The sequence below is a fragment of the Zootermopsis nevadensis genome, unplaced genomic scaffold (assembly GCF_977971745.1).
Source record: "Zootermopsis nevadensis isolate Lab colony 2312 unplaced genomic scaffold, Znev_1.0 Znev_ptg000021l, whole genome shotgun sequence".
In the NCBI taxonomy this organism is placed as follows: domain Eukaryota; kingdom Metazoa; phylum Arthropoda; class Insecta; order Blattodea; family Termopsidae; genus Zootermopsis; species Zootermopsis nevadensis.
In genome coordinates, this window is record NW_028259153.1 from 12,599,029 (window position 1) to 12,626,050 (window position 27,022).

At 37.1% G+C, this 27,022-nt stretch overlaps 3 protein-coding genes across 7 annotated transcripts in view; 2 read left to right on the top strand and 1 right to left on the bottom strand.

Moving 5' to 3' along the window:
- The window catches only part of Set2 (SET domain containing 2), a 32,598-nt gene extending 25,489 nt beyond the window's left edge, over positions 1-7,109 (top strand). For 2 of the 3 annotated variants that reach the window (XM_022084451.2, XM_022084606.2), the window contains exons 11-17: positions 771-831; positions 943-1,059; positions 1,582-1,832; positions 2,664-3,415; positions 3,686-3,913; positions 4,162-4,494; positions 6,021-7,109. In XM_022084451.2, the coding sequence (XP_021940143.2) occupies positions 771-831; positions 943-1,059; positions 1,582-1,832; positions 2,664-3,415; positions 3,686-3,913; positions 4,162-4,494; positions 6,021-6,176 (1,898 nt within the window). In that variant the 3' untranslated portion in view covers positions 6,177-7,109. The remainder of the gene's footprint in view (positions 1-770; positions 832-942; positions 1,060-1,581; positions 1,833-2,663; positions 3,416-3,685; positions 3,914-4,161; positions 4,495-6,020) is intronic. The other variant, XM_087352866.1, reaches the window with a different exon arrangement.
- Positions 7,110-9,800: 2,691 nt separating this feature from the next.
- Positions 9,801-27,022, top strand: part of LOC110840380 (uncharacterized) — a 32,956-nt gene continuing 15,734 nt past the window's right edge. The window contains exon 1 of the mRNA XM_022085567.2: positions 9,801-10,248. The gene's annotated coding sequence lies outside the window, so the exon portion shown is untranslated. The remainder of the gene's footprint in view (positions 10,249-27,022) is intronic.
- LOC110840546 (outer dynein arm-docking complex subunit 4) lies at positions 10,915-26,713 on the bottom strand. Of its 3 annotated transcripts, none has more exons than XM_087352899.1 (6): positions 26,612-26,713; positions 18,557-18,775; positions 14,727-14,859; positions 13,725-13,877; positions 12,657-12,830; positions 10,915-11,532 (listed from the first exon to the last, which is right to left on the bottom strand). In XM_087352899.1, exons 1-6 carry the CDS (start codon positions 26,693-26,695, stop codon positions 11,378-11,380), a joined length of 918 nt encoding a protein of 305 aa, XP_087209025.1. In that variant the 5' UTR covers positions 26,696-26,713; the 3' UTR covers positions 10,915-11,377. The 3 variants fall into 3 exon arrangements, with proteins under 3 accessions (XP_087209025.1, XP_087209026.1, XP_087209024.1); XM_087352900.1 differs by having other exon boundaries at positions 18,557-18,720; positions 26,612-26,693; XM_087352898.1 differs by lacking the exons at positions 18,557-18,775; positions 26,612-26,713 and adding an exon at positions 15,229-16,608.

Here is a 27,022-nt window from a genome sequence, read left to right on the forward strand (position 1 = left end):
GTTTATTTTCCATGTTCTCAGGAGATCACCACTGGTTCTTGTCCTTTGCCAGACCAATCCATACCCTCCAATCCTTGTTCCTTAAGATACATTTTAATATTGTTCTACCATATATTTTCAGGTCTTCAAAGTGGCCTCTTCCCTTGAGGCTGTCCGATTAAAATTTTGTATATATTTCTCATCTCTCCCATCTGTGCTACATGCCCCACCAATTTTATCCTTGGTTTGATCATTGTAGTACAACTCGGTGAAGAATGTCAATTATGGAGCTCATTATTATGCATTATTCTTGTGCTTACTGTCACTTTATCTCTTTTATATGTTGTACAATAACTTGTGTTTTAAAAAGTTGTATTTAAGTGGCATGAACAGGGGGAGGGGGGGGGATTATTGTATATACCCTTACGGATGAGAGGCCTACTTTCAGTGTAAAGTATAGGAAATATACAGAGGAGTTTTGTGTGAGAATATGTGGCTGTATTGCTATTTACGGAAACAGAGATCACTAAAATATTGACTAACTGTTCTGGTCTTCTTTCCGTATCTAGAGTAAGGAGGAATAGAGAATTTTCTGAAAGTGCCTGAAATTTAGAAATGTGTACTTGAAGTACATAGTGCAGAAAATGCTAAATTATTTGTGATGTTGAAGAATTTGTATGTTGTCTAGATTTAAACATTAGAGTATGTAGTCCTGTAAGCTTTGTTTCCTTATGGTTCTGTGTTTATATATCTACATAGTAATGGATGTATTTTTGTTATTTTACTTCCAGACAGAGGCTATAAGGAATACTTAGACAAAGAGATTCATCATGAGAAACAATCTTATGACAGGTAATTTGTATTTTATTGCTAAATTGTCAGTTATTTTCAAACCCTGCAGTAGGATTGAAGATTGTGTAGTATGTTGCAGAATTCCAAATAACCTGTTTGAATTTTCTTCAGGCATTGGCGTCAGGATCGTTTTCGTAGTGATTATGACAAACGAGATCGTGATCGCAAAAGGATGCGAGAATCACCTGATGCAGATAGAATTCGAAAGGGCTCAAGATTTGATGATAGGTTAGTGATGGCGTAACTCTTATGAACTAAATTTATAGATAGAAAATGCTTTTTTGACCCTCATGTTTTGCATATTGTGGAAGTTGCCTTAGCAAAAGTTGCACATTTTCAAAGATCTGTTTCCATGTGTAATTTCAGGGCACTAGTGTTGTTTCCACCTCAAATGCTTGTGTGTAACTCCGTTGTTATTACCAGTTGTACAAAACTGAAAAGTACAAGTGTGTGATAGATTTTATTGGGATAATGTTTTTGTTTAATTGGTTTGAAAGTCTAAGGATAAAAAAGAGAGACAGAGAACATGGTAATCATGTAAGTCTACTTTCTTCCCCTAACAAAGAAAAGTAGGCTAGAATTTGCTCAAGACTGGTACATTATTGATAAAATAAAGTTGTTTGTCAGGAGATCTTTAATATTTCAAAAACTAACAACTTTTTTCGTAAGTTTATTAATTGTTTACACTGATTTATAGAGAAAATACCCAAAGCACAAGTATTTTAGGTTTTTTAATTTTTCTTTTGTCAGTTGCAGAAACCTTGTTCCAATTCCTAGGTTATCTAAACATGAAAGGCGACAGTTATTTGCCATGAAAGTAGCACAAGAAGAAGAGGAAGAAAGACAGCGTCGGCAGCAACAGGAGATGTGGCGTCATCATGAAGATCGCTGTTTAGCGCTGGGTCTTGATCCAAGCTTAACCGCTGCCTTTGATCCACAGACTGGCTATCCGTGCTTCTTTGATCCAGCATCCAATACTTGGCAGGCCTACCCACCACAAGGTTGGAAACCATTGAAAATTAATTTTAAAGTATTTTTCATAAATTCTTTGTATCCAGCAATCATGCTATTTCTTACATAATGGTATTTTTCTTGGTCCTTGTTACACCTTAGAAATATAATAATTTGTTTGCCACAGACAAGTTTATTGAGTCCAGGGCAAGTTGTAGTTTAGTCTGATAGTATTAAAAGTATAATGACTTCACTTGGGTTTATTCTTTTTTCTCTCAGTTTGCTTGAAATTGTAACTGTTTTATTGATGTGTGTTACATTATGAGACTGAGGTTAAATTAACCCAGTAAAAGGGAAGTACAGGTCATCAGTGAATATATGTATTCTGAATGATCTACTTCTGTTTCTCTGCAAGATTCTGATTTAATATTGTGGATAAGTGGTATTATGCAGCCAAGAAGAGACATAAGAAAGTCAAATGCAAGACTAATATGTTCATGTTGTTTATTAATTTGCATATACAGTATGAAATTCTTTAACACTAGTACTTAGTGTCACCATCCCCTGCTACCCAATATATCTCTTCATAGATCCATAATGCTGCTTATTCATTACCATTAACTAACTCTCTCTCTCACACACACACATATAAAATAATTTGTAAAATAAAAGTTTATTTAAACCAACATCTAATTTGCAATGTGCAGAAATATGTGAATAAAAAGGAGAGATGAGTAAACAGGAGATTGCGTCATGATCATTTCCTGAGTAGTCTTTAATGTTCAGGTATTTACAAAATAGAATCTGTTATGTTATCTTCTAAAATCTCTTGTGTATTCACCATTTAAGGGCAGTTAGACAGATAATTGTTCTTCTTTCAGATCCTAATTCATTACCTCCAGGTGGAATGACTACAGAGATGGGTCCTTCACCAATGTTCCATCCTAATAATCCCATGAGTCCTCATTTGCCAGCTATGGCTCCCCAAGGGGTCCCTCCTCATATGATTCCCCCAGGTGGATATGATCCTAATAATCCTCATGTTCCGCATCAGCCAATGCCATTTGATCCTGGGAACCATCAAGTGAGTGGTATTCCTCCACACCAACATCATCCAACATATGCTGATCCTGGCCCTGGTGCTATGGACCCCAACTTGACAGAGTTCATCCCTCTGCCAAGTGGTCCACAGCCACCACCCATGTTTCAACACCAGCACTTGTATCCAACTGCCCCAACACCTGGTCCAGGCACAGCACCAACACACCCAGCACCCAGCATGCCAGTTGATGCACAGTCTGTCCCCCAGCCCCACTACCATCACCAGGTTCATCCTGCCTCACTTCCCATCCAGCAACCTTTTGTACCAGCTCCTCCACCTCCACTGCCAGCCCCTGTTCATCTTCCACCTAAATGGAAGTCTGCAAAGGATTCTGAAGGCCGTGTATATTACTACCATGTAAAAACGCGAATATCACAGTGGGAACCACCGCAGTGGACCGAAGCAGACCAGCAGCCAGATTCTGAGACTTCTTCTGAGTCAAGTGATGATGATGAAGATGAAGAGGAGGAAGATGAAAGCTCAAGTACAGATGAAGAAGAGGAGGAGGAAGAAGTTGAACAAGAAGAAAAGGTACTATCAGCAAGTAGTATTATGTTTCAGCATCATGCTTGTCAACCACATATCTGTACAGCCGTAAGAAATAGTGATGTGTTTGGTCACCATTGCCAAGCATCCATTTTGCCATTATGTGTATAATAAGATTATACAATATCATTCCCATATTCATACTCACTACTGTGAGAACCTAAAATCTCACTTGTGCAAAGTGTTAGTATGAAATAAATATGATAATTCTAATTCTGAAGATCAACTCTGTAATAATGTCCTTTAATTGAGCAGACAGAAGAAGATGAAGAAGATGAAGATGAGGATGAGGTGGTAGAAGAGAAAGAGGATATTGAGGAAGACGAAGTGAAAGATGTAGCCACTGAAGGATCAGTTCCTACTGTTGTTGAGGAGGAGATGGAGTTGGTACAAGAAGAGACTGAGCCAACTAAAGATCAGCTAGAGGAGCCTAAACGGAAAGAAAAGCGAAGAGAAGGGCTAGTTCAAGAACGTATAATAAGTGTAAGTATGTACCATATTTACTCTTATATTAATGCCACATTTTTCTGAAAACTATTCTCTCCAGAATAATAGTATTGCAAGCGTGACTTGAAATATTTAAACCGTCATTTAGAGAATTGCCACTGCCATGATTAATAAGTCAATGTCTCATAAACCCTGTGGAATTTGCAGATGTAGCAGGCTGGCTTGTGACTTACTTCAGTGCTTTATACTTTCTTTGATTTAACATTTTTGTAATTTAATTTTAGCCACGAAGAGAAGAAGATAGACAAGATATGAAAAAATACCGAGAAATAAAAGAGAAACTTCGTCGAAAGAAGGAACAGTCACGATCTCGAGAACGATCTGACCGATCAAAGAAAAGGCATCGAGATGGTAAACAGCGTTCTGGCAGCAAATCATTAGAGAAACCTGTCACTGTAGCAGCAGATACATCAAGTGATGCTGCTAGAAAAATCAAGGATCAATTTCGTTTACACATGGCAGGTGTAATTGTGCAGTACCTTAACCCGTATCGGAAACCTGATTGCAAAGCAGGGCGTATCACAAATACAGAAGACTTCAAACATCTTGCTAGAAAGGTATGATATAATGTGTCTTCTGTTATGACCTTCGGATAGCACATGTCCATGCTATGTCATCTGTGAAAGTAACTGCCTATGGGATTATCCCTGTGGCATTTGAAGAGTTACAAGGAAGAACAAATTTTGACTGATGACAAAATTGTAATGTTGCAGCTTTGAGCTGGAGTTAGGAGATATCCAGCATGCAGAGGAAACATCTTCAGTAGCTTTTTGCTTTTCTGACATGCTGTCAAAATGCTCATAATTTTCTTTAATCCTTATGGATGTCTGCTGCTGGACATATGAAATCAAAATGGGGTTGGGGGAATTGTGTCCAGAATACAGTTAAGTGCTGCAGTGTCAGCATGAATCTTGAGGTTCTGTGAAAGGCGGGAAATTTCCAATTGACCAATTGAGCGACTGCTAGCTTCTCAAAAAATATTCTGCTCCATGGAGTTCTTTTGATATGACCATTAGAGTCAGTGTTTCAACAGCTTAAACAATAGATGGATTATGATGTAGGCACATCTGAAACAAAATACATTGCATGCTCAAGTGTTCTACATATTATGTAAGTTACAGAAGTTAATTTTTCAGGTAAGGATAAATTTATAATACAGTTTCCTGTTGATGGAATGACCATGAAGTAATCTATCTTTGTGAACTTACTAAATGTGTAATTAATTACCATATTATTGTGCTAGTGTTTGTGGTAGCTGAAATTGAATATCTGAATAGTAATGTTTCCGTCTACCAAGCAGCTTGGGTTTCAGTTTATTGTGATTATCAGAAAAATGAGATCTACAAGAATGTTAGTTGATAAATATTTTTAATGCATATTTCCATATTTGAGATTTGATGTTCTGACAGTGGTGAATGTGTTAGTTTTCCATGCTGTAATGCCAAGTGGATTTGTAGGTAGATAGCAACATTCTGAGAAGCCTCTTCAGCCCTGAAGGTGAAGGCAGTATGTTTCTTTGAAACACTGATATCTGCTTGGAAGTCTGAACAGTGGTACAACTCAGACAACCAACATTGACATATTTTCGGAGGTTGAACTGAATTGAAATTTCACTTACCTAAACCTGTACTGAAGTACAATTAAAAAATCCAACTATTTGTATTTCCCTGTTTTATAAAAGTGATGGTAGGTATTTGGGCATATTGTTTATTAATTTTGATGAATAATTGTTATGTGCATGTTAATTAATCATCATAATTATGCATGATTTGAGGTTCTCATGGCAGTGAGTTCGAAGATGGCTGTCTTCTTGGTTTTAGCGCTATGTAATTAAGTTTACTTACTATCCTGATGATGGAGGCAGCAAGAACCTCTGAAATGTTTGTAAACTTCTACAAGACTACATGGCACTAAAACCCAGAAGACAGCCATCAACAAAATTATGGAAGATGATGAATCAGATATATGCTGAGGGTAAGTGAGGTGATCTCTCATGTATGTACACATAGGTGAATCTGCTATTCTTCTTTAAGTTAGACAGCTGTATGTTCTGTTAAATTGTTTTTACTTTTTCTGCTTGCAGCTGACTCATTTTGTGATGCTGAAGGAGCTGAAACACTGCCGAAGTGTTGAAGATCTTGAGTGTAATGATAATGTGAAACATAAAGCACGTGACTTTATCAAGAAATATATGGCCAAATTTGGAACTGTTTATCAGAGACCTAAAGATGATGATTAAGTTTTAGAGAAAAAAAATTTCCTGTGAAGAGCATATGGGAGTTGAGAAATTGTTGCTAATTTTGACACGTTAAGATGGAAGACTGCGAGTTAATTCTACTGAGACTGAACTTTGTATCTTCCTGATCTGAAAGTCTTGAATGCCTGCATAACAGTGTTTCCAATCATGGGTGCATTTATTTATCATGGTGACTGCCATAGATATTAAATTGTGGAATTTTAATAAATTTACATCAGAGAAACAGCTCATGTTTAATTCATAAATCTTGTATCTTCATCAGTTTATAGCCATGGTTTTTGCATTCGTGCAGATGATGTTAATGTCTTGTTTGCATGACAGACTTTACAGCTTGTTCCTACTTACCAAAAGTGAAACAAGAAAGGTTACATTTGTTATATGTGTTTTGTTTTTAAACTGTTATATGAATATATGTGAAGGTGTAGCCATAAAACTGCCCATGTAGGAGTGAGAACCTGAATCCATGAAATGAATCAGTACTAATAACCAATGTTAAATTCTTTTGTTAATATTATTTTATAGGACAAATGCTGTAAATGTGTAACATTTCAGTTTTCTGTGTGTCGCTAGGAGTCTTGGCTCATCATTCTAGTTGGTTTCTGTGCGGAAGCTACATTTCTTCCGTTGATGGTCATTCCTGTACGAGATCACCAAGTCAGTGAGTTTCATAATATTTTAATTTCAAGACTTGAAGGAAAACTTGCTACATGTCTGTCAGAATTATTGTCCAATTAGGAGAAATGTTAGAATGTGAATTATAACTATTTGTTTTGTTACATCTTTACAGCAGTTAAGTCACAGTAACAGTTCTTAAACTACAGACCTGTATATTTACAAAATAAAACAAATTGAGAAAACTTGTATTTATAATATGTAAAAGTTGTTATTGATATATTATAAAACTGGTATTCATAACATGTATTAAGTTTTTAAGAGTAGAAGGTGAAGTGTTGAATATGACATAAAGGAAGCTTGTAAGTTACATGTGAAGAAGAGAGATTGATGCTTTACAGTACACGAGAGTGCAGACCTGAAATGAGGGGCACTTTGACAGAATTTTCATGAGAGTCTTCCAGTGAAATTTAATTTACAGCCGGATATTTTATTTCACTTTAAGCAGAAAGTAATTACCATTGTCCTCTCTTAATCATTTTCATAATTCTGTCATTGACTGCTTGTCATTAACTCTTGTAATGAGCAGGAGCTTGTTTAGTCCAGAACAGTTTTAATTAGTATCTGGCCACTCAGCAGCCCAAATAAAATCATCATCAGCTGCAACATTTGGCCTCTTGACCTGTTCCAGTCTCAGGGCCAATCAAATTGATTCTTCCAACTCCCCTTGGGGTGGTAGTAAAACAGCTTCCAAAGAATATGATAATATGTGTTCTGAGTAGTTCTGTTGGTGGTCTTTTACGTATCTCCTAGGTTGAATATAATATAGTTCTTGTCTAATATCTATGCTTCTCTTCTTATCCATTCTTATATAACCTGCCACTGATATTAGGAATCTCAGTAAACAAATTGTAATTTTTATGTACATGTGCATGTAAATTATGCCACTCATGGTAATTTTTTAGTGCCTGATATGCTTTAACCTGTTTTAATTCTCAAAAGTTATTTTCATCATTTTTAATATGTTTTGATGGTTTATGAGTGTATAATTTGTTCAGTATGAACAGTTTGTAATGGATTATCAGTTTCCAGCTGCCATGATAATATAATCAATAATTGTTGCCTTTTAAAAAGGAAGACATCAAATTCTGGTTTTGCTAGGGATGTGCTGTTCATTTAAAGTGACAGTACAGGAGAACAATTGAAACTGCAGTTTTTGTGGCATATTCTTTTTGCCCATTTGTAAACTTTCAGTCAAAAATTCTGTTTCGGTGGTAGCTTTCATGTTTCGTGTAAGGGTTTTTGGGTCATTGCCTTGTCAGCCTGGTACATGGGTATCAAATACAGTACGCAGGACTGTGTTACTAGCATGAAACACAATGGCACACTTGTGAGTCACTTCCACGGTGGTCTATGACGTCAAGCTAGCATCCCATCAACTTATTCACAAAATAGTGACCAGGTAAATGAGTAGTCACTTTTGTTTGTGACAGTACAGTGATCTAACTCCCCTCAAGCCCCAAAAGAATAGTGTTACCAAGTACCATTCTGTACTTGCTAATGGGAGTTGTTGGCTTGTAGGATTAAGACCTTGTCCTCATCTTTCCCTGCATTGTGCTGTGTAACAATTTTAATTCCTGTGTTGTGTAATGTAGAAAAAGTATTGTGGTTGTGAATAATCAGTTTCTGTAGTTAAATTAGATATAAGTTCTGAGACTGAATTTGTATCTCAGATAATTTGCAGTTAAAAGGAATGTGACATGTCCAAGAATTTTTACAGCCCATTCCAGTGCTTCAATATTTTGTAGCTAACCCTCAAATACAGTGTTTTTGTCACGTACAGATGTCTAAGAATACAGAACAAAACATATGTAAAGAATTTTGATAACAGATGCAACAATGAGATTAACTTAAGTTTTTGGGTGGGTCCATAAAAATGATGAGCATCCTGGATGCCCTTCAGTCATTATAAATGTTGAATCAGTCGCCCATGTGTGTGATTTTGTGTGAAATGTCAGAAAATTTACTACCGGTGAAAGGACTGGAGAAGTAGAGTTTCTTACAACTCTATCATCCAGTTTTATTAATTTGGGAATTGGGCATGTACAGGTGTTTTCACTGCTGCTGGCACAGGAGCCCTATGGGACATTTTTCAGCTAAACAGTATTCTTCAATTGAGACCGAGATTGAACAGTTTAATGTTATGCTGCTGTATGACAAGGCTGACTGGACTGTGTATTGTGACAAATGTCAGGTAAAAGTTAATAAAGGCTTCTGCTCTTTAGAGTACCAAAAACTTTTGTATTTGCAGCAGCAGCATACAGCCTGCCAGTCTTGTGCAGTGTGCATGCATTTTTTGTAATTCTGCATCACTATATAATGACAAATAGTTACCGCCCAGATTACATATTTAATTTTAAATTAATAATTGATGAAAATAAATGAGTAATTGTGTTAATGAAAAGTATGAAATGTGTGTGAACTTTTATGCAATTGTAAAGTTAGTAGTATTTTTAGTGAATTTCCATAAAGTTTCAATAACGTTACTTCATTTATAACCTGGCAGCACGTGATTCGGTAAGAAGAGGTGAATGTAACGTCAGGTCTCAAAAGGATGAGAGTACCTGGTTTAGGGTTAGGTAGAAAGATCGAACTCGATTGTCGTGTTTGTCGGCATATCGCAATACACGACAATCTAAGGTAAAGGAGAAAAGCATAATTATCCGTACAAGTGGATGCGAAAAGCAGCGTTACACTGTGATGCTCGCAACTGCGGACGGAAGAAGTTGCCACCGTATGTGATATTTAAAAGGAATAGTGCCAAAAGGCAAATTACCGAATGTTGTTCATTTGCGTGCACAAGGCAAGGGTTGGATGGATACAGCAGTTGTGGTGTAGGGTTGGTTCCGCACAGTTTGGGATCAGCGACATGGCTCATTGCTTCAATGACAATCTCTGTATGGTGTAAGACTTGAGGTTCTCACAGCGGTGAGTATGAAGATTTCCGTCTTCTGTATGGTGTAGTTTTCGCTGGCATTTGGGGGATGACACTGAAAGAATCCTTTCGGAGTTGAAAACTAGTCTGACAGTCATTTCTGAAGGGTTATGTCAGTTTTACAGCCTCTCGATGTGTCAGTTAACAAGCCGTTCAAAGACAATGCTATAAAACAGTATGCATAATGGCTAGTTAAAGTTGGACATGATTTGATGCAGGAAAGATAAGAACACTGTCGGTTGAAATGATGTGTGACTAAAAAGTAAGAGCGTGAACATGGTGAGGATGAAAATAGTTACGAAGAGCGTTTTAAAAACTAGGATTACGAACGCTCTTGACGGAAATGATGACATGAGAGTTGGAGACCAAAACGTGGATAGATAATAAGCGCCAAAGAGCAGTTCCAAGGACGACAGTATAGAGATGAATAAGGTCACAACATAGTAGGTAAGTCAAAACTTGTTGCTGTATAAAATAACTTTGTTAATATTGTGTATTATTCTTGGCAACAGGTAATGAATATTATCGATAGAACCTTTAAAAGTTTTCCCTCGCATAGATTCACGCATCCCAGTGTTTGATCGCAAAAATACGAAAAATATGTGCGAGTATTACGCGAGTAAATACTGTAATTCATAATTTTTGTTGTAACACATTCATATCATTCTGCAGTTTAATTAATTAGGCTGTGTTATATGTTGGTGCACAAATAATTGGTCTTCTCATGGTTTGCATAATGTAGCATGTTCAGAAGTCAAGGATATTCATTTACTTAAAAGTTCTGAACATATTTGTTTTCTATCATATCATTGAACATAGCAACTGAGTGGCTAGATTTTTTTTTTTTCCCCAGGGGGTATTGGGTTGAAATCTTGTCTTGGAGACTGACTATCTTAACAAGCTTTTTTTCTGTGGTTTTCCTTCATGATAATACGAGGTTAGTAGGCTTACCTTCAATTACACCATGACTGCTTCCTTCTGTATAGTAACTCTTCATATTCATTATTCAGTAATCATACTACCATTCTACTCTACATAGTGTGAGCTACTAACAGCATCATGAAATATAGCTACAGCAACATGCAAAATATAGTCCATAAGTTTCCTAGCCAGTGTTTCACAAATTTGAATTTATGCAGTATACAAAATACATGTCAGTGATCATTCCAACAGCTTCGTAAGTCTTGTGACAGGCCTTAAAATGTGGATAAATAATATAAAACAGCAAAATATTTGCTTTGATATTGTCACATTATGAATAATCCTATGGAGATAATTTCTATTCTGATTACAGATTGTTACTTTTTATTAAACTTATAACAACTATACAGTGGAACCTAGATACATCATGCCTCGTTGTACCATGGTCTCGGATATACTGTGGCTGTGATCATGTCCCCCAATACAATTACATGTTTTACATATTTCACATATAACACGGGTACTGAAGCTGTCCCCAAAAAGCCGCATTATACCAAGGTTCCACTGTATTATATTGTAACTTATTTGTCGTATCGGACAGGTCATAAATAAATTTTGTTTTGCTGTCCAGCACAAACTGAAGTATGTAGAACAATTAAGTGACACTTTGGTTCTTTACTCTTCTTGCTGCTGCAGTGTTTGGTCGTTGTTGCCGCCAAAACTCTTCTCTCCTGTTGAGGAATGCTACACCTTCTTTAGCATAGGAAGCGATTGTATTTTGATCATCTTGTTGGTTCATACACTTGATATCTGAAAACAGTATAGCAACTATCTTATGCTTAGGATTTTACAGCCAGACTCTGATGTGTAAGTTTTGGCTTTTGGGGTTTAGCTGCATTAAGTTAAAGCTGTTTCAACATTTCGGTGAATACTTGTTTATGAACATGAGGCTGAAACTGTTCCAATTTTGGCCAGAATGTCAGAGCAGCTTCATCATGCAATGTGGCTAAATCTCAAAAACCAAAGTCATAGAGAAACATAACATTATTTATAAGTTGTGGGTTTCATGTTCAGGAGATTCTTGTTTTAAATGATGGCTAAGAGTCAGCTTTCCTTACTGAGGTTTTTTGTAGTCACCCTAGTTATTGTAGGCAAATATGAGAACACTACCATAAAACAGTTATGACTATTCCTTCCAACACTGTTCATGTTTGTGCTTTAAAGCCACTCTGCCTTAGTAATTAAGCTGTGGATTTGACAGCATATATACCAAGAATCAAACAACACAGACTTTTCTCTAAAATAACAATGCCAGAGAAGTTTTAACATCGATTCTCATGATTGTCCCCAACATAAACCTTTTCTTTTAAGGATTCAGAGTAAAATGGTTAACAGTCTGCATGCCTTATCATCATCTTTACATTGCCTTGTATATTTGAGACAATTTCAGTACGTGGAAGAGGAAGAAAGCCATGTGCCAAGGAGGTTTATCTGTTTTAGAAACAGAATTGCAATTAGTTATCTTGAGTTTTATTTAAATTGCTCTCATCACTAGTCAGTAGCAGTTACTAATAGTCCTAAAGTTGCAGTTGTTGAAAAATTGCAGTCTGTATCAAGAAAAGATTAAACTGACTGAAAATTGCATAAAGTGTGTTGTAATTGACATTTATAACAATGTGCGGAATATTTCTGGACACCTGCAAGGAAATTCTGAATTGTATAAGGTTGAAAAGATAACTGCAGAATATTCTCCTAAATAACCTCTGGACTTCATAAAATCTTTTCTTATCATGTCGAGAATTAATGTCTGTAAGAATATAAAGAAAATAATAAACTGTTGTTTCATATATGCAACAAGTCCATTAACTGTGTTTATGCTTTTCTGCATATATTAATTTATTAAGAGTTTCAAACATGTCCCCTGTGATATCTACCTGGATGGTCAAGAAGTTTCTCTAGATATTCCTTATCCACACACAGCTCTCCCAGGAGCTGACGAGATTGTTGCTTGGTTGCAGCTGAGCTGCCTCGACTCTTGCTGGCACTGCTGATGTTCTTAGGAGATCCCCCAGTGGGCAGTATGGATTCATGAGCTTGTGGCAGCTGTTCTGTGGTGTAAAATATGACAAAGAATGGAATGGAAGAAGGAAACATAATTGAAGGAAGGTGGAATCAGAGATAAAGGAAGAGAGAAAAGAAAGTATAAAAGAAAAATTATAAAGAAGATATGAAAAATCAAGGAATGTAAGGAGAGAGAAGAAGTTAAAGATAGGTATGAATGAGTAAAAAGATTCAAAGTGCATAAATAGCACAAAGTGATTATGAAATAATAGCCACTTTTTTCTAAATAATGTCATTATCATTCAGGGTATGAACAAAGTTGACTTTGATGTATACCACTGATGCATAGAACTATAAAGAAATAGTTGCAAATATCAGTATCTGCTTCATTATATAATGTAATACTAAAGATATTTCAACAGTTAACATGAGTCTGTGAAACACACATAAATACCAAAAGAAAATCTTTATAAATTTCTGTAGTGTGGAAGAATATTGTCTGTGATTTTATATGGTTCTGAATATTGGGCATTAATGAATGAATGACTGAGAAGAATGGGGAAAACAGAATTATGTTTCCTCAGATGGTCACAAATGACTGATCATAAATGTAATAAAGATATCGTAGTAGATGTGGAATAACAGATGTCAATATAATAATAAATATATATCCAAATAAATGGCTGGAATATTTGTAAAGAATGCATGAAAGGGCTGAACTGCAGAGCCACTGTATCTATATAAACCTAAGGGTAGAAAATAACTAAAAGTGAAAGGAATAGTTTGTCTTTGTAACTGAAATAGACAAAGAGTATAATTCGTGATGATGATGATAACTGACTATGATTGCTGTGATTTCACTTCTAGTGTGTCACCCTATGAAACTGTTGTTATGTAAGAGAATGTGACATCACACCTGAATAGTTTATTTCATTACTTACTTCCTATGGTGTTTTCAATGGCTTCTTGAGCCTTCTGAACTCCCAGACGGAAGCCTTCAAGCTCTGGACGCAGATGCAAGCCTCTATGATAATACATTAAACTGTGCTCAAAGTCACCCAGATGATAGAGAGACTCAGCTTTCTGGAAAATGGCTGAAATATAAGATCACAGTGACATTAGTATAAATATGTGAAGTGTTTACATTTGATGTTATGCAGTAAGGGAAGTCAGCTTGAATTGCCAGGTGCCATTAATGTAGTTTAACTTTTAGTGGACTAGATTTAAATCTACCACTCAGAGAACTGGTGTCTGAATTTAATTTGGGCAGTTATTTAGAATTTTCTTTGTTTTGGAGGTATTTAGTTTATAAAATTTACAGAAGAATATACATTAAAATTTGAATGCAAAATATTGCATCAGTTCTTTGAAGAGATACATAAAGCTGTAACATGATGTTTGGTAGCTGCTGAAAAACCTTATTGTGGCTCAGCTCTGTTAGTGTAACCTGAAGGTTCTGCACTACAAATGTCAAAGTAATTCTTGTTTACCCAGTCTGTTATGTCTTCAGCCCACTGTAATCTTTCTGAACTGTGGTATCTAACACAAAGAGAATTGTGTTACTGAAGTTTAATTTACTGGGAGAGATAATACATTCTTTGGCTGTGAAAATACATTTTGTTGTAAACTGGTAGCAGTTTCATATTTTGTCTTGCTTTAAGAAGAATTAAAATGTGTAGAATGGTACAAAATACGAAGGTAAAACATTAATTTGCAGAGCAGAAAATAATAGTTCCCTGAAAAGCAAATAAATTTCTTGATAACCAAGAACATGTGCCATTGTGCTTTCATTTTCAGCTACTGGAGTTGTGCACTTGTGTGGTTTAGAGTGCATTGTTGATGATTTTTTTCTTAAATTAAAAACAGACTAATTGCTGTACCAAAACCAGTGCTCACTGAGTTCTGAACCTTGTGTCATGCTTTATGATTCAACTCTCTCCTACCACGGACAAAGTTCTTGTCTCCATGGAGAGCTGTCTCAGCATCCTTCAATGCCAACTGAGGTTCTCCCAGCTGAAGATAACATTTACTTCTTGCTACCAATGCATTCTTGTCCCTAGGATTCAGCTCAAGGGCCTGAAACAGTGTACATATAAGTTTTGCTTGTGGAATGAGAACCATTGATTTAAAGACAATTACGCGTTCTAATTTCTTACCAAAATTTATTTTCATGTAGCAGTAACAGAAGAGCAAGAATACTTTACACAGTATTTTCTAATTAATCCTCTCAATGTGTTTTAGTTTAATTTGTTTTGAATTTCTTAATCTCCTTACATTTCACACGGTATTTGGTGAGTTATCTACTGCTTGTTTGAGGAAATTATAGAGCCCATATTAGGGTGTTGCTTTGAGGATAATGACACTGTGCGACTGATATCCTGCCCACCCAGATGTCAGCTGGTCCTACGGCTAATGATGACGCACGCGTGGTTATCAGTAAAGCACCTTGTGTACAAAGTTGATGGCGATGTTAACATCTCCACTTCTCATTTCCCAACTGCCAAGGGCCAGCAGATTCCCCGGTTCGGCCTCCTCCGGGATCTGGAGGGCCCGAGTTCGATCCAGACGTCTCTTCATTTTCAGCGACTGCTTGATGTCGTGAGAGCCCATGTTGACGGCAGCAGCGCGGTCTTTGTCCGTGTAACATTCTTCCTGCCGTCGAATCCGACTTCGTTTTCGTCCCCGTTTAGGCCCCTTACGTAACTTCAGGTCTCGAGTCAGCTGCGAAAACGTGGTTTTCCCTGCACTTTTGTTTTGTTGAGACTCGGCAGACCGAACTTTTCTGTGACGTGCTGCAGCAGTTTCTGCTTGTCGTTTTTGTTCTTCTTGCTGTTCTAGTTGCTGTAGCTGTTGTTGCTGATCGCGTAGTTGCTGCAGTGGCGGTAGTAATACTGGCTTTTCATCAGCAGCTCTCTTTACTCCTTTGTGTCGAGGACGATTGGAGTCATCGGCTTCAGAGTCGGCTCCAATATTCACCCTCAGGAAACTTTGGAGGAATTCCGTGTCCCGGGTGATTTTCAGAATCTCTCGCGCATGTTCGCTTAGATTTGATTCCTTGGATTCCTTTTCTTGCTTCTCGATCGGTTCGTTTTTCACAAAGTTGGCTTCGTGTCTCACATGTTCTTCCGCCATTATGATTACTTGAAATTAATTGAATTTAATTTGTGGTGGTGGTAGTTGTAGTAGTAATATATCTTTATGATATCTAAGTCTCTACGAAAGATTTAACCCATTCTCAACTTTTCTTTATTAAATCTATTCCATAATATAAAACTTCTAGTATTTAACTTTTGAAAAATGCTTTCTTGTTAACCGCAATACTGCATAATGGTAAAACCCACTTACAAAACCGAACAGTGTTATATGTTTACACACAAGGTGCCTATAAATTTACGTAACATAATATACTTTAAACGTTGTTATGGTTCTTTGCTAAACATCTGGAACAAAATACAAAACTAAATTCACTGTGTCACTCGGAAGAGTTACTGGTACGACATAAGTAGCAATATGTATTATTGTTTTCTCCAAAGTAAACATGGACGTCGAATTCTGATTTATAATATTTTATTTCCACAACATTGTGTTTTCAGACGCAATATTTGAACTCTGATGATAAGCTGCTTTAAACACAGGATCGCGATTTGAGAGCAGAGTACTTACATAAGGAAATTTAATAAATTATATTTAAAATTACGAAATTTTAAATACGTGTGATGCACAAACACCTTCACGCACAGCTGTACACCATAGAAGCGCCTTACCTGTTCGTTACCTAGGCAACCCATCAACAACAAATCAATTCATGTCAAGTTAATTTCAAATGCTCTTGTTATTCTTCTATGCTTGTAATAAAATATGTTGCATATTGTGGAAAATAAACATTTGTGTTTTTTTCAATTAATATTAACGTAATATAAAATATTAATTCAACATTCAATCGAAAGTGTGAATGTTATATTTACTTTATTTCCCGAGTCCTCTTTTTGTCAAATAAATTTGGTAGATCGGCACAGACACAGAGTTTGTTGAATTTGTTTTCATTATCTCGCTGAGTATTGGATGCTTGTGCCATACAAAGTGGCTTAACTTCAAAATAAAGTATACCGTTACGCATCTTTAAAGAACGTGTTTCTAGACCCAACTGAATATTAATATCAGAAGTCCGCTAATAGATGGAAGCACTGGTGCACCCCGTTACTACAAACGAGTTAACACTACCGGGATCTTGGCGGTGTAACCATTACATTTAGAGTAGTGAAAGTTCCACTGCGTAATTCCTGTTCTATTTAAGTGTAGTTTTTATTCGAATAAAATTATCCCATTCAATTTGCTACGTTGTTTACATTGAGAAATCTTATTTTTTTATACAACACAGAGAGAGTCGCACATTTCTATAACCAATTATTTTAAAATAAGGGAATTTTAAATATTTCTTTCCAAATCTGTTTTTGTCAGTGTTCATTAGGTCTCCTTTTGCTATCAGTAAATACATTTTTAGATTTGTTTCTGCTTTTGACGCCGTGCTATAAACTTCGCCTTGAAGATATAAACAGTAAATATCTCCGAAAAGGCAGTAATACAGAGTACTTCTATATAGTTCCAGCACCGAGAAAATCCATAATCGCATTTAAACTCCCTGAAATCTTCGATGACAATTTTACCTTATTAACCTGTCGTGGTTTGACATCGCGTCTAATTTGCTACGATTTCTCTATAAGTTCGTGGAAATAATTGTGAGAGAAATGAGGGGTGTGTCACTGATATATTTCATTCAAATGGTACAATAACAGTAGGGAGCTTCAGAGCACGGAAGGAAAATCCTATTGTTTCGTAACAAGCCGGGGAATTGGTTTGATTATGTTGTACAAGATCGTCATCTTTTGGGCAACTGTAAAATTGACTGTTTTCCTGTTGTTAGCGATGTTACTTTATTCAAGGGGTGCATAAAATACGAACCGATGGCTGCTTCTAGTAGGACCTGCGACAATGTTAAGATATTAGACAGTATTGTGTTCTGTAATTTGTTCTGTTTCTCATACAAAGAACTGTGAATGTATTGTAATCTAAAATAAATAAATAAATACGCAAGATTTTAGACTTTTACTGAAACATTCGTTCTGGGTTTCTGGTTTTACGTGCGCATGTTTACTGTTTTAATTTGCCGTAACTGTAACTGGAGTTGAGAAAATCGACCTTATCCAGATCCAGTTGAATTCGTGTGTTAACACTTTTAGAAATATAGTCAGAGTTTATGATATTGTGTCTGAATTAATTAATATTATTGAAGTTCTTATGTCTTGTGTGTATTTTTAAGGCATGCTTAGTCAGTACGAATCATTGATAGATATTTAACTACTTGTACATGTCAGATCAACCGAACGTTGCGACCGAGTGGTTAACACTCCTGTTTCATATTCGAATGTTCTCTGGTTCAAATGTCGGTCTGAAAACCGTCTATCCTGCCATGACTTCTGTGATTCTGCTCAGTTCATCCAGCCAAATGCTGGGATGATGCCTTAAGTTGGGACTCAACAACTTTCTTCAGCATCCTTTATAATTATTTACTAACCATCCTGCTATTTATTGCTCTATATTCTGAGCTACTGACAGCCTTTAGGGATTGAGGGAAACCACGAAATCAGTCGAGATACCCGGTCTCCGAGACGAGATTTGAACCAAAGATCTCTCGAATACAAAACAGGAATAATAAGCACTCGGCCGGATGAAGAAACAAACACGAAAATGGCGTCAATTCTTGATGTGTTCTCACCGAATTGTAGCCATTGAGCGCCTTTGTGTAGTTTCCCATCTTCAGGTGTCCTGCGGCTTCATCGCAGTGGATTTTCGCATCGGCGCTGCTGTTCGCGTTTTGGACCCCTCTGTCCTTGCCTCCTGGTCCCTTGGGCGGCATCAGAATCTTCACGGATGTACTGGCTGCCAACAGGGGTACCAACCGTTTCAGCCACATAATCTCACAGCACACACAGGCCTATAACCAAATCCCTTTCTACCCGAAACTTTCCGTTTATATTTGTGTGTGAACGCTTAAATTGTTTTGATCTTGGACTGTCTCATGGTCAGTTACTCTAGGTAGAACCCAAGTGAGAGAATTCAAAAACAAAGTTCTGTTTATTTACCTAAGAGAATCGGGTTAAAAAAATAGAAACGATTTCAAAACCAGAAGCTAGTGACTATGCTAGGATTCTGAAATAATTTAAAAAATGAGTTGTTGATACAGAAACTTGAAGATAATATTGCAAGGAAGATTTCGGAATTAGATTGTTGTGAAACCAAAGATGTTAAACCATCTTCATTCTGCATTTGGTTCTTACGAATTTGTCTGCAGTAACTTCTGGAGCCACCTGATAATTCAGTAGTTCACCAAAGCAGAAAGAAAACTGTAACAAAAAAGTCGAAGTTTTCTTTTCTATCCTGTTCGTTATCGGTTGTTTTCATATGTGAATTACGCGTAATTCTATTTGCTGCATCATTAGAGACGCATTATGGAAAGGGAAGGAATAAAGACACTGGGACGGAAATAATAATTTCAGACTGGCTAAAGACATTCGCCCCTAACTCGTGTGCCACGATTTGGTGCCAGGCTCCCCATATCCCAACGCCATTACGAAGTGTGAGCGCGAACGTGTAACATACAGCTTTGGACGCATGGTTCGTCTGGACACCGGCGCTTGAGTACAGTGACCTATGTAATGGCCCAGAAAATAAATCATTAGCGACTGAAACCGGAAAACTTTGCCCCCAGATAAGTATATTTAACAATTTTAAGTGAGTTGAAAAATAGTTGAAGAACAATTCACGACTCGTTACTCACATTTATGTCTGGAAACTCATCCAATTCTTGATTGTCGAGTTTTACAACGGAGAGTTTTATTCGTGTAGGGTTCTAACAGCACAGCGAAGTCCATAGTCAATCCTAGTTGGCTGAAGGCGAATGCTTTATCCAGTGTTCACGATTCTCCACATGTAGAGTCCATAACGGTACCCGCAACTTTAGAACTTGCTGTATCGAGATGAAAAACATGCAATTTAAGAAGATATTTTCTACGAAGAACTCAAGTTTTTCGAAGAATAGTAGGACTTTCACGTTAAAATTATAAATGGACTTCCTGGTTTTGAGAGTTCAGAAGACACTAAAGAGAACATAATTGAAATGAGGTGTCTGCCACTTCGTATGCTCCATCTTCGCAAGTTTGTACTGATTTTAGATGCAATTTGGTATGAAGACCTATACCTATTAAACTCTGTCGGGTAATTTTAATTTAATTTATGTAAGTCAAATACGAGTATGATCTCCAGTTCACATGAACACAAAATCGATCTTATACTGTATAGATCTCATTAATGCAAATCGTGTGTATTTTAAACTTTCTTGGGAGATATTTAACGAAATAAAAATAATATAATAATTTATTGCTATATGCAATATGGTATCTTTGTGAAGATAATTCTGTGGTTGTTAAGAATCACTTAAAATACGCTTATGTTTTGCCATTAATAGCGGCGTAAAACGAACATTTTCTGTTTGTTCTTTAAAGTCAGCAATATCAGCTTTCAAATAATTGTCATAAGAGTTGCGACAAAGAAGTTTGGAAAACGTTTTAAGAATGACACTTCTTGGCATTTTTGTATCACGATTACTGGAATGTGACGGCCGCATATTGGGCACCATTTACATGGTGTCTAGACTCTTTCTTTTGAGATGATTGATCATCTCCTTTTGTAAGAATGGCCTCTGAGTGCAGACGTACGTAGGCAAAAATAAAAAATCCCGACTCAGTAATATCGACCGTTAGTCTTTAAATAGTTAAATCAGACGAACACTGAAGAAATGGTTTAAGGCACGTTATTGACTTGACTATTGTGACCTGATTGGTTATATTCTTTGCTTTTGTGTACCTATGTTCTTAAATTTCTCAGTTAGTTTTCTTTAACGCATTTCCCATGCGGCAACTTGTCTGCACTCTGGTATGACGGGCATTGTAGGCATATATACACAGGCGTTCTGAACAAAGATTTCAAGCGAGTCCTTTACTTTAATCCTGACAGTTCTATAGAGTAACTTACACGTGTTATAAGAAAAAGCCCTGTCGTATCCGAACCAAGTACAGTTTATGTTGAAGTAATGTTGCGTGATTTTCAGATCATCTGTTTTAGTATCTGTCAGCACTAAAGAAGCAAACTGCATGAGATATATTGTCTGACAACAGCGGCTCAAATCGCTGCGTCTTTTGGTGGGTCGGTGACTGCATGGATTTCAATTTATTTCGTTTTCTGTAGCCTATTCTTAGGATGAGATGTCAGTATTTTTCGACCGCATATTTCAAAATGTCAAAGTAAGTTTTTGTTTTTATTCAGGAACTGGTTCTGTCTTTCTTTCTGTTTATTCAGTGCAGTCCATTCCATCTATTATCTAAAAATGTAAAGATTAAAATACAAAATTCTGACATCACTTATTTAGTATGGGCGTGAAACTTAGTCTATCACGTTTCGTGAAGAACACATTAAAATTATTAGAGAACAATGTGCTGAGTATAATATTCGTATCGAAGAGGACAAAAGTAACAAGATTGAATACAATTATATAATGAGCAGCTTCATAACTTTCACTCTCCAGGGCGATCACGTGAAGGGGAATGAAATAGACGAGGCATGTAACACTGATGAGAGGGATGATAAATCCATACAGTTTTTGTCGGAAGCCCTGAAGGGAAGATGCAGCTTAAACGACGCTTATTTTGATGCTAATAAAGTTGTTCTTATAAGTAAGTGCGTGTTAGGTTGTGGACTGGATTCAACCAGCTCAGGAAAGATACCAGTGGCTTGCTGTTGTGAACATGGTAATGAACCTTAGGAATTCTATAAAGGATGCGGAATTTCTTTACTGCCTTTGAGACTATTAAACTTTGAAGAAGGATTTTTCTCGACAGGGCTAGTTGTCCTTTATTAGGCTGCTAGATTTTTGTATATTTGTCCCTTATTATTATAATAAGCTACTTCCTTCAAGTTCAAGTGTGTAAACCAACACTGTACAGCGTATTTGGAAGTTTACAGACGACTCCAAAGATTCTCTGAATAATTCTGAGATTTGACAGTATTCGCCATATTTATCATGCGAACAAAGCTTAATGTTTTTGTTTCTTTCACAATATTTTCGTTGTAAATGTTGTGCTGTGTTTAATTTTGACATGGCACGTAGCTATGTAACTGTAACTTTCTTTATGTCTGAAATTTTTGTCCCAAGAATACACCAAGCTCTCGCAGATTTTACTAACCAATTTTTCATAGATGTTGAATTTAGTTGACATATTAATAAAGTTGTTACATTGATATTGCACACGCGTTGTTCTTTTGTTTACAAACTAGAATTAATATTGCGGGTAGTGACAAGAGACATTATGAGTATTTTAGGGTCTGGCAACACGAACATATCGGAAGATCGTAGCGTCGATAAGGAAACTATGAAAACTGCGCTTCTCATGGAACTTGCAGACATGCCTAGTTCAACACACGGTAGCACGAAAAAGATAATAGAATCAGTTATGAAGAGTTTAGGCGCTTTTCGACTAGCTTCTAACATACTTTTCTTAGATAATATTTCAAGATAAAACAGAACTGGTGTTCCCGTGACTAACAGGTTTTTACTCGTATATGATGTGAAGCTTTCACGGCGGCTTTCATTAATTAAGTCTTCTCGGGCTATCAGCCGTGCTAGATGTTGATTAATCGCCGACGTTTCGAGGACCATCTCTGTCCTCATTTTCAAGGCTTTATCAACGTTTTTACTATTTTAGCAGAAAAATTATTTTGTGTTAAACAAAGTAAAACGACTATGATTACACTGATTGACAGCAATGCGGCATTAAGGAAATGATTACTTTACTTTAATGAATTTAGATTTACCATAGTATACGCAACGTGTTTGAAATACAGAAGCCAATCACCTGCCAACATATCGTAATACAAATGCGCGGATTTAACCGTGATCCTGTTAATCAGTTTGTTTTAAATACGTCATAAATAATTATTGAAAATTCAACCATCTATATTTACGATGTTCTTTTTGAGGGTAATTCGGCCCTATTCCTTCCATGTGTTACGAGTACATATGACAATTTCCGTGACCTGCAGGACTTAGCTTATTTGTAGCAGTAAGAACGCGGCACAGGCAATTTTCTCGTGTTTATTAATCGAATTCTGGTGTCATGTAATGAACCCCCAAACACTCGTTTGTACCTACATTATAATTTCCTAAATGCTGGTATAACAATGGGTCGACTGTTGCGTGTCTATGATCTTGGTGCGCCGCGGTGGCGATTCTCAGCTGTTCAGAGTGCCGGATATTAAAGCAACATCAGACACAACGATTGATTACCAACGTGTTACGACAGCTACGTGAAGCTGTGCCAGTCGGAAGGCTGCGTTAACTCGGACGTCGGACGTCGGACGTCACATGAGTGTCATGACGTATGTAACTTACAAAGCATATAAACTAATGCATACCGGATTAATCTTGGTGGTGCCAATCAGTTTTCATTTGTTGAACAGCGAACATAAATAAGACTTATTTATTGATTGCCTTTTGAGGAACTAATGGTTGTTCAGGTGGTCCAAACGTCTCCAGTATTTTTCGATCTACTCAAAATGTAAAGTAATAGAAGTTGCATGGAGAAATGGTGTACGAGACGGGCACTAACCTGATTTGTGCACATTGTTTATGCAGCATTGCGGTAGCGTCGTGTTTTAATGCAGACAGACCAACGTCTGTTCTATGGACACTTCGCTGGGACTGAAAACTTTCACAGTATTATTACCAAATGCACTTACCATTGATTGAATCCTTGTACTTTCGTAGGTATCCTGCACGTTATCCAAAGGTTTTAGGTGTTGACAGTGATAAATGTTGTCATATATGCTGTATTGGTGTCATGTAAATAATGTTTAACTAATACATAGAGTGCATAAATCTGTGTTACGTTTTACATTTCCTGAAAGCCTTTCTGAATATTATTTCAGACGTGAAAGGTAAAAGACTTGTTACTGCACTGCTTGACACGAAAGTTATTTGATGGAACAGATTAAAGCTTCTTGCATATTATTCAGGAACGGTGTCTCTAAATGGCACAATGCAAATGTTCATTAAAACAGGGGAGAAAATTAAACGGATGAGGCACTCAAATGAATAGTTTAGTGCAGTAGTAAGTTGCAGAGCCGTCCTCGATTTTTCTGAGCATTCGACGCGCTAATGCACACGTGATCGTCATTTAGCCAAATCGGTAAGAAAATAACACGGAATGGCCGTCTTGTCCGGGTAGGCCATTTTAAAACGGTTTTCCTTTCTTGATGCTGATGAAGTACAGCACGAACACAACTTCATTACGTCTGAGGTACTGACATGGACATGAGAACCCCGCTAAGAACCCAAAAACCTCATAATTTTATCCATCGTTCTACTAAATACGATAAGACTCGAAGTAGGGAAGATCCCTAATCCCTCATGCGTTAGGAGGCATTATTAGTCTTCCCACGCCAGATATCTTTCGGTCGATCGGATGATGGCTTTTTTCTGTCCTCTCTTGACAGAACTGAGTACGAAAGATAAGAGAATCCATCATCCATTTGATTAACTTCCCGTACTAGGCACGGAGCCCTTCTGGAACGACAAAATTAACGAAAATCACTGGTTCCGAGAAGACGATTACCATTGGTACGTACAAAGATCGAAAAAATGAAGAAACTATTTATTACGCAGTCTTCCAGTCTTTCAGGGAAACGGGAAGAAGCACTTGGACGGTAACTGGACGTCACTGTTTCTTGAGACTCGGGAAGTTTTGTAGTCAGTTTGTTTTCTGAATCCACGGGCTGGAAGCTTCTTCAGTTACAAGTTTTAATTATTCTCTAAGGCCTATTATAGTTGTAATTAGTAGTCTAAATTATGTGGAGCATTGTTCATTGTGGTGTCTAGTTTAGTATTCTAATAGTGTAATGATCGTTGCCATTTAGTCTGTACCTAAAATTCTATGAAATATTCTGTCAATATGACAGTCACTTGAACAGTATTGTTGACCCAGACTGACACATTTGAAAGAAAGAGATCACTTGGCAAAATTTCATGGGGTATAATATTAAAATGGAACTAAAAAATAGGCTATGCGGATCTACATGGGATTTTAGGTTCTCAAGGCTGCGAGTATGACGATGGGTGTTTTCTCGTTTGTTTCGCCGCGTAGTCTCGTAGAAGTTTACCATCGGGGCGATGATTAATTACCTTGATGACTGAAGCAGTTTGTACCAGACTACACGGCGTAACAAACGAGAAAACATCCATCTTTACCTGGATTTATGTGGCTCAGGCTAGGGACCAAGGCTGATCATTAGAATGAACGTTTGGGATGCATAAAAGACGGGGAATTTCTTGTCTTGCTGAGCGACTATTTGCTTCTCAAGAAGGACTCTGCTCCATGGAGTTGGGTTCTTAGCTAGTTAGCGATTGAAAAAGTACGAGTTTGGGGTGGTCTCCAGCGGTCCGCTGATTAAAATCTGTCGACAGCTGGACAGGCAAAATCAGACATGTTCGCTTTTATTTTGTGCGCATATTGCAATGAACGCATGAGAGATCCCAATATATTAAGTCAAATTATAGGATGGTAAATGAGTAGCGAATTGTAAAGGACAAGGAAGAAATCTGTCGTGGACTAATTTATGTTACTATCACAATATTTTCCTAGAGGGTCTCAGGAAAACCATTAAAACCTTCAGTCAGGATAGCCGGTCTCCATGCCCAGATTTGTGCCTTTAGAAATTTTCTATTCACCGCCTTAGCATCACCTACAGCGCCAGTGGGTCGTGGGAAATAACCGTAATATGCGAACCCAGAAATGAGATTCACATATTCCTGGTTGAAAGACAATCTAATTTTACTTGCGTTTTTCTCTTTTGACAGTTTGATAATGAAGCTGACACTGCTTCAGTTCTTCATTAACTTAATTTGGAATTACAGCGAAAAGAGTAATAATACATTTCAGCTTGTGCTGCATGTCCAAGGAACCCCCACCCATCAAAAATAGTTACGCCAAGCACGACTTAAGAAAGTAATCTGCCAATCAGCTATAAATTCTCATCATTGTAGTAGCATTTTAATAAAAATCTCACCAACGAAGAAAATTTGCTTGAAATAAAATTAACCATACAGTTAGTTGCTTCGTCTGATCAGGTCTGATTTATAATAATTGCAATAACAACAATAAATTAGACACATAACACAGTTAAAAAGAACTCCATGGAGCAGTGCTCTTCTTGAGAACCGAACAGTTACTCAGCTAATCCGAAATTGCCCGCTTTTTATGACACCCGGAAGTTTCTCCGTCTATGCCAGAGTCCTAATAATTGTAGTAAGAGCAATACATCTGATATGTAATACAGTTAAAGTAACACCATGGACCAGAGTGTTTCTTAGGAATCTAACAGTCGCACATTTAGTTCGAAAGTGGGCTCATTTTATAAAATCGAAAGTCCCTATCCTGAGCCAAAGAATAATCCGCCCAGATGCGTTTTATGACGACGACAACAACAACAACAAATAATAATAATAATAATGTTAGCACACAATTCGTAACACAGTTAACTATTAATAATTTCGTGAAGCAATGTTCGTTTTAAAAGCCAACAGTCGCTCAGCTAGTCAAAAACCTCTCCGTCTCTTTTTATGCCCGAAGTTTTGACCCTATCTTAAGTCAAAGAACCTGCTCAAATTCGAGGTCGTAATGATAACAGTGACAGTACGTAAGACTGACTTGCCTTAACTTACGAGTGGAGCTTGGCGGCTTCCTGCCAGTGTGTGCCGGGTGCATCCAGCCGGTCGGAACACTGCGGTCCACCACCTCGTTGTCATCGGGTCCCCACTTTGGCGGTTATGCAGCCCGCATGCGCTTAAGTTGCCTGATTGATTCTGTTCAACGATGTAGCGCTAGCTTTCAATGGTTTTGACAAGTCATACTGTACCTCGAAACTTGTAAAGATTATGACAGGTTTTGGTGATTGTCCCTATGACAGAATTGCGATCGTGAGTTTGAGCTCTGGAATTTGAATGATTTTTTTTAGACACGTAGTATGAAACTAATATTAATCCTGAAAATACTGTAATTTTATTTATGAGCGTGACACAACTTTGGAACATTTAAGCCTCTTTCTCAGTATTTGTCTCATGGTATGTTAAGTA

Bases quoted from the DNA above. Each gene is read 5' to 3' on its own strand.
- LOC110840546 (XM_087352898.1), bottom strand. From the start codon at position 15,915: ATGGCGGAAGAACATGTGAGACACGAAGCCAACTTTGTGAAAAACGAA. The intron at 12,831-13,724 runs GTAAGTAATGAA...TTTACACCACAG, and splicing joins CATTGAAAACACCATAGGAA to AACAGCTGCCACAAGCTCAT. The intron at 11,533-12,656 runs GTAGATATCACA...TACTGTTTTCAG, and splicing joins GAAACTTCTTGACCATCCAG to ATATCAAGTGTATGAACCAA.